Here is a 10953-nt window from a genome sequence, read left to right as displayed (position 1 = left end):
ACAGAGAACAGAGCTAGGACAGCGAACAGCAATGGCCTCTGTTGCTGGCTTCCTGCCTGTGGCCCAGCCCAGGTCCCATGTGTGGAAGGATCTGCAGAAGCAGAGGAGGCTGTGCCCACCCTGATGACAGGGCTCTTCTCACCCTTCAGCCCACCAATATTGCAGCCCTGCCCCCCCATCCATGCCCCCTTTCTGGGACCCCTAGTCTGTCTGGAGTTGCCCCTCACTCAGGGCCACCTGCAGAGATGGCTGAGGGATGGTTTGGATGCAGGCTGGGCACTTCCTCAGCACCCAGTCAGTCTGGGGCTCGGCTCCACCCTGGCCCCCACCTCGGGGTGTCATCTGACCTTCCAGGGTCCCAGTGCTTACTTGCTGGCCGCCGGCCAGAGGACAGGGCCCAGGATGGGGTTGAGGGCCGGGGCCTGTCAGGGCGCCCTGAGAGCATGAGACATCTCAGGGAGTCTAAGGAAGGCTCTGGCAGGTGGGGGGTGGTACTCTCAGAGCTGCTGCCCCACAGTGAGGCTTACCCCAGCACACACACACACCATCTCTGGACACTAAGCCTTCCACCTGGCACACTGCATGAACACACATGGGCACCTCCACTAGCAAAGGCCTGTACAACTGCACATGTATATCCACATGGAGTCAGGCACACACATCCCTGCACATGCATCCACATAGCTGCAAGTGCATCACACAGAATCAAAGACATGCACAAATCAGGCACACAGATGAAGACAAAAACACCAGCTTGGAGGGAAAGGATGCACTTCTTGTTTAACAAAATAAATTAAATAAACGAAGCTTCAGCTCAAACTCTATAAAATTACAGCGGTGTGGACCCCGGATGTCCAGCACGGCCACAGGGCCAGGAGGGTCTGGGGTCCTGGGGAGGCCAGTCTGTGGACCAGCCCCCCCATCATTAATATTATTATCTTTATTTCTTACATATAAATATCAAGGGCCCCTCTGTCTGGCAGTGGGGGTCAACCTTCACCACCTCCAGCTTCAAGGTCGCACCACACACCCAGGGTTCCTGGGTTGGGTGGCAGGAACAGCACTGCCCATTGAAGATGGGGGTGCAGATCCAGACTTTCTCAGCTGAGTGCTTCTCTGGCCTTCTATAGGAGGGGTGAGAGGCCCCCACACCCACCCTCCTGAGGCCTGGGCTTCCTTCATGGCGTTGTGCACCACTACATGCACACTGCAAAACCTTCAACATGGATCTGTGCCGCGGGCTGCACCCAGGCACCTGGGCCAGGGGCTATGCGTGTGACACAGTGTCCATGTGTGTGTGGTGGGGTATCCATGTGTGACTGTGTGTAATGGGGGTCCATGTGTGAGTGTGATGGGGTGTCTACGTGTGAGTGTGTATGACAATGTCCGTGTGTGTGATGGGGTGTCCATGTGTGGTGTGTGTGACAGTATCCATGTGTGAGTGTGTGTGAGTGTGTGTGACGGGGTGTTCATGTGTGAGTGTGTGTGATGGGGTGTCCATGTGTGAGTGTGTGTGATGGGGTGTCATGTGTGAGTGTGTGGTGGAATGTCTGTGTGTGAGGCAGTATCTGTGTGTCTGAGAGTGACTGTGTGATGTGGTGTCTGTATATGAGGAGTCTGGTGTGACTGTGTACATACTGGGGTGTCTATTGCTATGCACACACCTGCAGTGTCCTGGTACCTAGAGGTGTGTCCTCCCACATGGATGCCTCACCCAGGGCCCCTGGGTGCTGGCCACCCTCCAAGCTGGGTGTGTCCTGGAGCGGAGAGACCCAAGACCCCCTAGCACTGGTAGTGGATGTGCAGGTGCTGCGGCCCCTTCCCCTCCACATGTGAGTGCGTGTGTGTGTGCGAGTGTGTGTGTGTGTGCACGTCTGTGTAGAGTTTGGGGTACAGCTTGGGGCCTGTAGGTGAGCCCGGGCCTAGGAGGTGCTGGGGGGCCACTGGGGACGCCAGCTCCTCACACAGGCCCCCCGCAGGTGGCACTGGCAGGTCCTTGTCCCCAGCCCGGGTGCGGGGGGCCGCAGGTGGGCGGTGCACAGGCGCAGGTGTGCAGGGCTTCTTCTTTACCTGGTAGAACCACAGCAGCACGGTGCCCAGGATGAAGACGGCGCCAGCAGGGATGCCGATGACCACGGGCCATGGCAGGCTAGTGATGGAGGGTGAGGGGGCCACAGCGGGTCCTGGTGGCTTTGGGTCTGCTGGAGAAATCAAGGGAGAGGGGAGGGGTCCTGGGCCTGTGAGGGGTGCAATTTCAGGGCAGGGTGGAGAGGGGCACGCACCTGGCAGCACAGTGAGGAAGGCACTGCGGAAGCTGTAGCCCATGGTGTTGGCACCCAGGCAGATGTACATGCCTGCATCGTCCTGGCGGGCGCGTGCGATAAGCAGCTTGTTGAGGTAGGAGCCATCAGGCCGTGACCACACGTCACCAGTGGGCAGCACCACAAACTTCTGGCCGCCCACGTCAATGGTGGAGTTGTAGCGGCCCTCAGCCCCGTACTCCACACGCTTCAGCCACTGAATCACCGGCTTCACGTCACTCCGCACTTTGCACTGGAAAGATGTGGTGCCTCCAAAGTCGACTGTCGTGTTCACGGGGTGCGTGCCCGTGAGGACAGGCTTGGAGCGCGTCCTCTCTGCAAGGGCAAGGGAGACTCGTGTGGGCAAAGTGCCTGCCCTGCCTCTGCTGCCTGCCAGCTCCGCCCACCAGCCCAGGCCCACTCACGGATAACATCCACCTTGTAGGTGGCATTGATGGCGCCAGCCCGGTTGGACACTCTGCACGTGTACTTCCCGCTGTCTTCAGGACGCAGGTTCTTAAGGCTCAGGGTCCACTTCTTCCTCCTGTGCTCACTAGTTTCTGGACGGGTCAAGGCCTGTTCGTCCTTCAGCCACATGATGTCGGGTCGCGGATGCCCGCTGGCCGCACACTTGAGCCGCACGGAGCTACCGACTGGTCGCGCGATCACTCGGCGCCTCATCTTGGAGGGCTGCGTGAAGCGAGGCCGTGCTGCCGGGGATGGGGGGTGGGGGTGGCAGCAGTCAGCAAGGTCTAGAGCCGCCCCACCCAGCCCAGGAGGAGGCATCAGCCCCTGGCTCACCCCACTGTGCACTCGTTGCATCCTCCTGTCCACCCGAAGGGCCGTCGTGTCTGGAGTGCCCCCTTCCTGGGCTGGCATCGTCTGCAAAGGAGGGGGCATTTCAGAGGGCCCCAGCAGCCCCTCACCAGAGCCCACCAAGGCCCACACTGGTGCCCAGAGACAGGAGGGAGCCGGGCACGGCCCCTCAGAACGACACCCAGACAGCTGGTGCAGGTGACCCCACTGCCTGCCGAGCGCCCCCGGCTCCGGGGGGTCTGCGGGGCCTGGGAGCGAGGGCTGGCCGCCGGCAGCTGCGGTAACCCTAGCCCACATCAAGGGGCCGCAGGCTCGGAGCAGGGGCTCAGCTTACACCCGCTGCTCTGCCTCCCCTGGGAAGGGGCCACACTGCAGGGCTGAGGAATGCCCCCACCCAGGCCAGCACTGCCCAGGCTGGCTGGCCCCACCTCTCCCCAGTGGTGGGGTGTGGCTGCTGGAGTGCCCCCCAAAACCACAGTTCCAGGCCCTGAACTTGGCCAGCCCACAGGGGCCCACTAGGAGGCAGGCACTGGTGCCTGACTGGGCTACCGGGGGGTCTGGGTGAAAGCAGGGTGTGGGGGCTCCCCTGCTGGAAAGCGGGGCTTGGTGGCCAGGCACAGACCCAGAACGACGAGGGTATAGTTGACCGTGAGGCTGCCGAAGCCATTGGTGGCCTTGCACACATAGCTGCCAGCGTCGTCACGCTCCACCTCCTTCACCCGAAGCCCCTGGGGCAGCACGCGGAAGCGGTTCCAACCACCGTGGATGGTGCGTCCGTCCTTGGTCCACATGGTCAGCGGCGGCGGGTCCCCCTCCACTGGGCACTGCAGCCGCAGGGTGCGGCCCAGCCGAGCCACCTGCCGCGGGACCACCTTGTCGGACATCCTCGGGGGGCCTGCGGGGGCACAGGTCCAGACTCACTTAGACTCCCTGCCTGAGACCCTCAGAGATGAGCCCCAACTTCCAGACCAGAAGCAGAACCTCAGGGGTCCCCAAACATGTGCATGGGGTCACCCATGCCGGTGTGAGGGGTTGGGGGTCACACAAGCTCCAGGCTGGGCCTCTCCCAGCAGCCCCTGCGCTGGTCTGGGTGCAGTCAGTGCAGGAGACCTGGGGAGAGGCGGGGGGACTGCATGGTGGGACCTCAGCCTTACCTGCTTGGGTGGGTGAAGCCTCCCACGCCCCAACCCAGGGACCCTGCCTTCCTGCCGCAGGTGAAGGAAGCAGTGAGCTGGGGTGGGGGCTTGGACAAGGGACACTAAGCTCCTGACTACAGGGCACCCGGGGCTTAGGGGCCCCTCTGCCCAGCCCGGGGAGGGTCTGTGAGCATGTCCCTGGCGCTAGCATCCCAGGAGTGCCAAGTACAGTCCTGCAGCAGAGACCAGGCGTGAGAACCCCAGCATGTTCCAGCGAGTAGTGACAGTGTCCACAGTGCAGCAGCAAGAGCAGGACTGAGGGACTGGGAAACCCTTTCCCCATCACCCAACTGCCTGCAATCCCCTCCTGGCTCACAGGGGAGGCACACAGACAAGGCGCCCAGCCCCCTCCCCAGGCGGACCCTGCCTGCCACCTGTCACTGCCTAAGATTCCATCGTTCCCAGGGGCTGCTGGGGGCCTTGGGACAAAGAGGACATGCCGTCCCTCCCCCATCCTCTGTGCACTGGAGCCTGGCTGACACCTGGACACAAGCTTCACACACTCCGTACCTTCACATAGCCCCACTAACGCGCACACACAGACACAACCACATGTGCACTCAGGCACAAACGCAGACACAACCACACATGCACACACAACTGCACATGGCACACACAGATACAACCACCTACACAACCACACGTGCGCACACACACCACCACCTACACAACCACACGTGCACACACACACAGGAACAGTTTGTGGGAGGGGCATACCCCTCCCTGCGGCAGAGCTGGGGCTAGCCCAACCTCCTGCCCCAGGGCAGATGACAAACTGGTGGGTGCAGGTGACCCTGGCCCACCCTGGACAGGGGTTTCTGCTGGAGGCAGGAGATCCAGGCTGGTGGCTGTCCCTCCCATACTGCAGAGATGAGTGCAGCTCTGTGACCAGCAGCTGGCCAAAAGTGTAGTCCAGAGTACAGTGGACAGGCCAGCATTGGCTCTGGCTGGAGCCAGCCTTATCCTAAAGCAAACACCCCTCCCCCCGGCCCGGCGCTGCAGACCCCAGCCGGAGGAGCAGGGGAGGCCCAGCCCCCCAGATTCCTAGGGACTCAGGCTGCCAACTCGACTGCCTTGGTGCTATAATTAGCTTGGGAAACACAAGCTTCATTGTCCACCTGGACAGGGAGCAGAGCTCATTCAGAGAGAAACTGAGGCAGCATGGAGGCCTCAGGCACCTAGGGGACATGGATAAGGAAAGCCTCACAGCTTTGGGGCCCCCCAACACACACACACCATTTTCTCCAGGGCTTCTCCCCCAGGAAGCCCACCATCTTGCACACAGCCTAGGCAACAGTCCTGGGAGGTTGCAGACCTAGGCAGGAAGCAGTAACCATAGGTGCAGATAGACAAGAGGTCATCAAGTCTGTGGCACTGGTTGAGCCCAGAGATAGCGGGCTAAGAGGGGCGCTGCCCTGCCCCTTCTCCCTCCCATACCATATGAGAAGGTGTCAGGAATGGGGCCTCCAGGAGCACTCCAACTGAGACTTGAGTTCCAAGAGTCAGAGGCTGGCCACACTGCCCAGACCTGACCACAGGCACAGCCACCTGAGCTCCTAGCACCCGAGAAGAAGGCTCCTGGGTTTACCAGACCAAGACCCCATCCCCTAGGATCCAGGGGTCAGGTGGGGAGAAGACATGAGGACAGGCATGAGAGACATGGGACTCCTGATGCCTGCCACCCGGCACTGCCCACCCCCAGCCTGGGACAGGCTCTCTGGCCTTCACAATGGGTGGCCCTGCCACCGCCCCATCCCTGGACAGGGTCCTCAGGGGCCACAGGCAGACATGCCCAGGTCTCCTGATCCACCCTCCTGCCAGCCTGCAGCCACACTCTGTACATGGGAGTGCCCGCTGCCCACAGCAGTGTCCACAGGAGCCAGAGCTGTGGGGCTCCAAGGACAAGGGAGCCCCAGGTAGTGTGAGGCACTGAGGAGGCATCGAGGATGGGGAGAGCCCTGAGGCGCAGCCCACAGTGGCGGGGGTATAGGCACGGTTCCCCCAGGGACAGAAGGATCTGCAGACACGTTCCCCCCACAGTGGAAGGAGGGTGTGCGGACACAGTCCCCGCACTGAGAGGGGGGTGTGCGGACACAGTCCCCGCACTGAGAGAGGGGTGTGCGGACACAGTCCCCGTAGTGACAGGAGGGGGTGCAGAACTAGTACAAGGAGCAAGCCCGGGGCACCCGCAGGAGGCAGACAGAGACCACCACAGGCTGCTCAGACCCCGACACTCCAACCCACCACACATACAGGCACTTCCACAGGAGACACACTCGCCCATACTCACACACAATCGTACACACAGACAAACACCCGCACACCTGTACATGCAGAAGAACACACATGTGTACAGATACGCCCACATGGATGCAGACACAGGTACACATGCGTCTATGGGTGCAGCTCCTGGCCCGGGCGGGCAGTGACGCCTGGGGCTGGGCCCAGGGCCTGCATCTGTGGTGGAACTGGTAGGACCCGCAGGGCAGGCGGTTGCCATAGAAACCAGGCCACTGTGGGCGTGGCGGAGGGACAGGCTGACCCCAGAGCACAGTGGAGGCCCTGCCAGAGCCGGAGGTTCCTGCAGGCGAGCAGATACTGCTGCCCAGGGCCTTGAGACTGTGGTGACCTGGATGGGCTCCCCTGGGGCACGGGACACAGCATCTTCCTGATGGTGAATGGTCAGGTTCAGGAAGCAGCTGCCCACTGGAGGGACTGTCCTGGCACCTGGACTGCCAGCCGCACCCTCCATCGGGATCCACCCCTATGGGGAATGGCTGACACCACCAGTCAGCCCACAGCACCCCGAGTGGCTGCGCCCAGGGAAGCCCAGGTGCGGGTGTCGGCATTTTTCTGGGGGACCCTGTGCAGCCGCACACGCTGGAGCCCCAGGAGAGCGGTCACTAGCTGCCTTTCCCCTCAGCACAGCACGACAGACAGGAGCAGGGGGGGGGGAGGGGCCAGCCACAGGCCCATCTCAGCTGGTCTCCAGGGGACGTCTGGGGCTGTACCTGTACCCTCCGGCTCTGACCCTCATCCTTTAAGGCTAATCAGCACGCGGCTCCTTCGCACGGCCTGTGTTCCCACACACCCTCGCCTCGCCCCGGAGCAGCCTGTCCGTGATGGGGGGGTGGCCGCTCTGGAGAGGGGCTGCAGGCATGCCAGGGAGCAGACTGGCACGGTGGTGATTGGCTGGGCAATAGCGAGGGGTGGGCCCACGGCCACCACCCCACCCCCTGCCCCCCTGCACTGCCCAAACCAGGGCCTGGACACAGGAGATCATGGCTGCTGGGAAAACCAACATCGCCTCGGGAGGCGCCTCTGAATGGGCTTGTGAGGGGCCATTGATGTGGGCAGGGAGGGAGCCAGAGGACCTGCTCACAGCCTCTCCCCCACGCTCTGCAGCCCCGGCACCCCTGCGTGTGGGCACCAGTGCAGGCCCATACAGCCCCCAGTGGGCTCCGTTTTCACTGACTCTCCCAGATCCATCCCTGACCCGACACAGCCCGGCCTGGCCCGGCCATGCATAGTGAGTGAGTGGGGAGGACGGGCTGAGGGTTCAGAAAGCTCCAAGGAGGAGGCAAGGACGGGGCCTTCTCTGCTCCCCAGAGGGCGGGCAAGGAAGGAGGGAGCGGCCAAACCCTGCATGCTCACGTTCTAAGTAATCAGCTGACGGCAAGCTGCAGATTGTGAAACTTTGGGGAAAGGGGGACACAGGCGCTTTGCGAGCTGATGTCCAGACTCCAGGAGCTGAGCCAGAGAAGGGCTTTCTGGGGCCGCGGCCCACCCCCGTGTGGGCAGCCAGGCCCCAGAGCACAGGGCTCTTGCCCTTGGGGCACACGCCTGCATAGAGCCCGGCCAGACCAGGCGCAGCCCCAAGGCCAGGCCAGGGACACAGCAGGGGCGCGGCACCTCTGGGTGCCTTGCGCCGCCCACCTACTGCCCACTGCCAGCCCCCACTCAGCCTCAGGCTCGGCCAACGACCAGGCCAGTCAGGCTGCCTGCCCGCAGTGCCAAGTGGCCAGAGGACAGGCAGGTGCGGGATGGGAGTGAGCAGATAAAAGAGGATCAAAGTCTGGCGGCCGCCGGGAGGGGCAGGGAGCTGGGCCTGGTCTGGGTGCCCGGGGCCTCGCACACCACCCGCCAGGCGCTGCAGAGGGCGGGGGCACGGTGGCATCAGGCCCACCTGGGTCGCCGCCCGCCACGCCGGGCGCGAAGTGGCCATATAAGGCCGGCCTGAGGACTGTGCGCAGGGCAGGGCCCGTCCTGAGTGGTCAGCGTCCACACAGCACCCGCCTCACCCGGGCAGCCCAACATGGCGGCCGGGGAGGGCCACGGTGCCTGTGGACCAGAGTAGGGGCATCCCAGGTGTGCACACAGGTGCCCAGGATGGGCACGTAGCCGTGGCATAGGAGGCGTGGGCACCACCTGGACAGGACGCAGAGGAGGGACTTCTTGGGGTGTGCCTCAGTCCTGCTGGGAGGTCCCCACCAGCCGGCCCCTGAGCTTCTCCCACTCTGGTGGGGGCCACGGGCCGAGCTGCACCCCCCAGGGGTGTCCTCAGCCATGGCCTGTGGTGCCCGCCAGCAAGGGACAGAGAAGGGGTGGCCACCGGCGAGGAGCAGGGAGGGATGGCCATGAGCGAGGGTGAAGGAGGGGTGCCCACAGGCGAGGCGCGGGGAGAGGGTGCCCAGTGGTGAGAGATGGGCGGGGAGGGAGTGATGGTTCCTACGGGTGAGGGACAAGGAAGGGACATCCACGGGTCAGGGCCGAGGAGGGGGTGCCCTTGGGTGAGGGACAGAGAGGAGGGGCCCACAGGGGAGGGTCAGACGGGAAGAGGTGCCCACGGGTGAGGAACGGGGAGATGGTGCCCACGGCAAGGGACAGGGAGGACTGCCCACAGCACGACGCGACAGGGGCGGGGGCGTCCACCGGGAGAGGACACCCGCCCTCGCTGCCAGCTCAGGGCTCCGGGGGCCGGGGCACCGCGAGGGGGTGCCCGCCGCCGACGGCCGCGCCAGGCGGGCACTGTGGCAGGGTTCAGGGCCGGCAGGGAAGGGGCGGGCTGGAGGCCGGCCGGGAAGCCGGGCGGGCAGCCAGGACTCACCTCGGGCAGCGGCGGCCGGCGGGACCCCCCCGAGCAGCAGCGCTGGCAGCAGCAGCAGCAGCAACGCGGGGCGCGGCGTCATGTCGCTCGCGGACCTGGGATGCGGAGCCGGGTCAGCGCGGCGTGGGGCGGCGCGAGCGGGCGGGGGCCGCAGACAAAGGACTCGCGGCGGTGACCGGCCGCCCCCGCGCCCCTCGGCCGGCGCCGTCCGGCTCCCGCGCGCGCGGCGGCCCCAGAGGCGCCCGCGCCGTGGGGGGCCCACGTGGGCGCGGGGGCCGGGCCCGGGGTCGCGCGCGGCTCACCTCGGCGGGGCTCAGGGCCGGGCCCGCGGGGCGCGCTCCGCGCTCATCGCCGCCCCGCGCCCGGCCGGCCTCGGACGCGCTCGGGGCGGCGCTACCTGGTGCGGGCCGCCGCGGGGGCGCGGCGCGGAGACCGGCGGCGTGGCGGGCCGGGGTCCCGGGGCGGCGGGGCAAGGGGCCCGGGGCGCCGCGCCGCGAGGCGTCCTTCCCTGCGGGGCTTTGTCAACTCTCCGCGGCCGGCGCCGAGCCCGCCGCCGCCCCGCCCCGGCACAACTTCCAGCCAATCGCCGCGCCCCGGCCCGCCCCAGCCCCAACTTTCCTCCAACCCGTCGGCGCGCGCGCCCCGCCCGCCGCGCTCCCGGCCCTTAACCCTCGCGCCGCGGGCGGCCCGCGGCGGGGCGGGCCGGGGTCTCCCTCCGCCCCTCGGGGGGTCTCCTCGCCCTCCCCCTCCCCCCCCGCCCCGGCCTCTCCCCGCCCCCGGGTCTCTCCGCCCCTCGGGGTCTCCCCGCCCCCGGGTCTCCCCGCCCCCCCCCCGAGTCTCCCCGCCTCCCGGGTCTCCCCGCCCCCGGCCTCCCCGCCCCTCGGGTCTTCCCGCCCCCCCAGGGTCTCCCCGCCCCGCCGCGCGCGCGCCCGCCCCAGGTGCCCAGGTGCCCGGGCGCCCGGGCGCCCGGACGGTCTCCACATCTGCGTTCGTACGGCGCGGCCGGATCCCCGAGCTCGGCGTCCCCTGAGTTGTCCCTGGCTCGGCTCCGGTCCGCCTCTTCCCGCCCGCGCCCTGGCCGAGCCCCAGACCCGGCGGCAGCCCCCGCGTCTGCGAGATAGCGGGGCACCGAGGGGCGTGGGGCCGTTCCCAAGGGATGAGAGACAGAGGTCGTTGCTGGGGCCCAGGTTCGCCTGGCGCCCTTGACCCTGGCAGGTGGGTCGAGCCACCCACCTGCAGGCTTCCGCCCCCAGGGACAGCTGCCCTCCACCTGGCCAGCAGCACACCGCGCCCCTTTGATCCGCAGGGCAGGCGGGCCGCTCTCTGGCCCCACGCAGAGCAGGTGCAAGCAAGGCCCCACCCCAGGCGGGCTAGCGGGGAGGCGGCTCTGGCTCTCACTGACCGTCTCACCCTCTCTGTGCCAATGATGCCTGAGTGCCTGAGTGCCTGAGCCAGGGCCCCGCTTCCCCTTCACTTGAGTCCAGACTGATGGGCTCCCCAGGCCGTGCTGTGTCTCACGGCCCGGGCTGGTGGT

At 65.9% G+C, this 10953-nt stretch overlaps 1 protein-coding gene across 1 annotated transcript; it reads right to left on the bottom strand.

Moving 5' to 3' along the window:
* Window positions 1–760: 760 nt before the first annotated feature.
* Window positions 761–9514, bottom strand: FGFRL1 (fibroblast growth factor receptor like 1). Its single transcript, XM_056121508.1, has 6 exons — window positions 9420–9514; window positions 3739–4011; window positions 3102–3182; window positions 2726–3010; window positions 2283–2636; window positions 761–2198 (listed from the first exon to the last, which is right to left on the bottom strand). Exons 1-6 carry the CDS (start codon window positions 9499–9501, stop codon window positions 1783–1785), a joined length of 1491 nt encoding a protein of 496 aa, XP_055977483.1. The 5' UTR covers window positions 9502–9514; the 3' UTR covers window positions 761–1782.
* Window positions 9515–10953: the final 1439 nt, after the last annotated feature.

The sequence above is a fragment of the Sorex fumeus genome, unplaced genomic scaffold, assembly GCF_029834395.1.
Source record: "Sorex fumeus unplaced genomic scaffold, SorFum_2.1 ptg000044l, whole genome shotgun sequence".
Classification (NCBI taxonomy): domain Eukaryota; kingdom Metazoa; phylum Chordata; class Mammalia; order Eulipotyphla; family Soricidae; genus Sorex; species Sorex fumeus.
The sequence above is the reverse complement of the archived record's forward strand: the minus strand, read 5'-3'. Positions and strand labels throughout refer to the sequence as shown.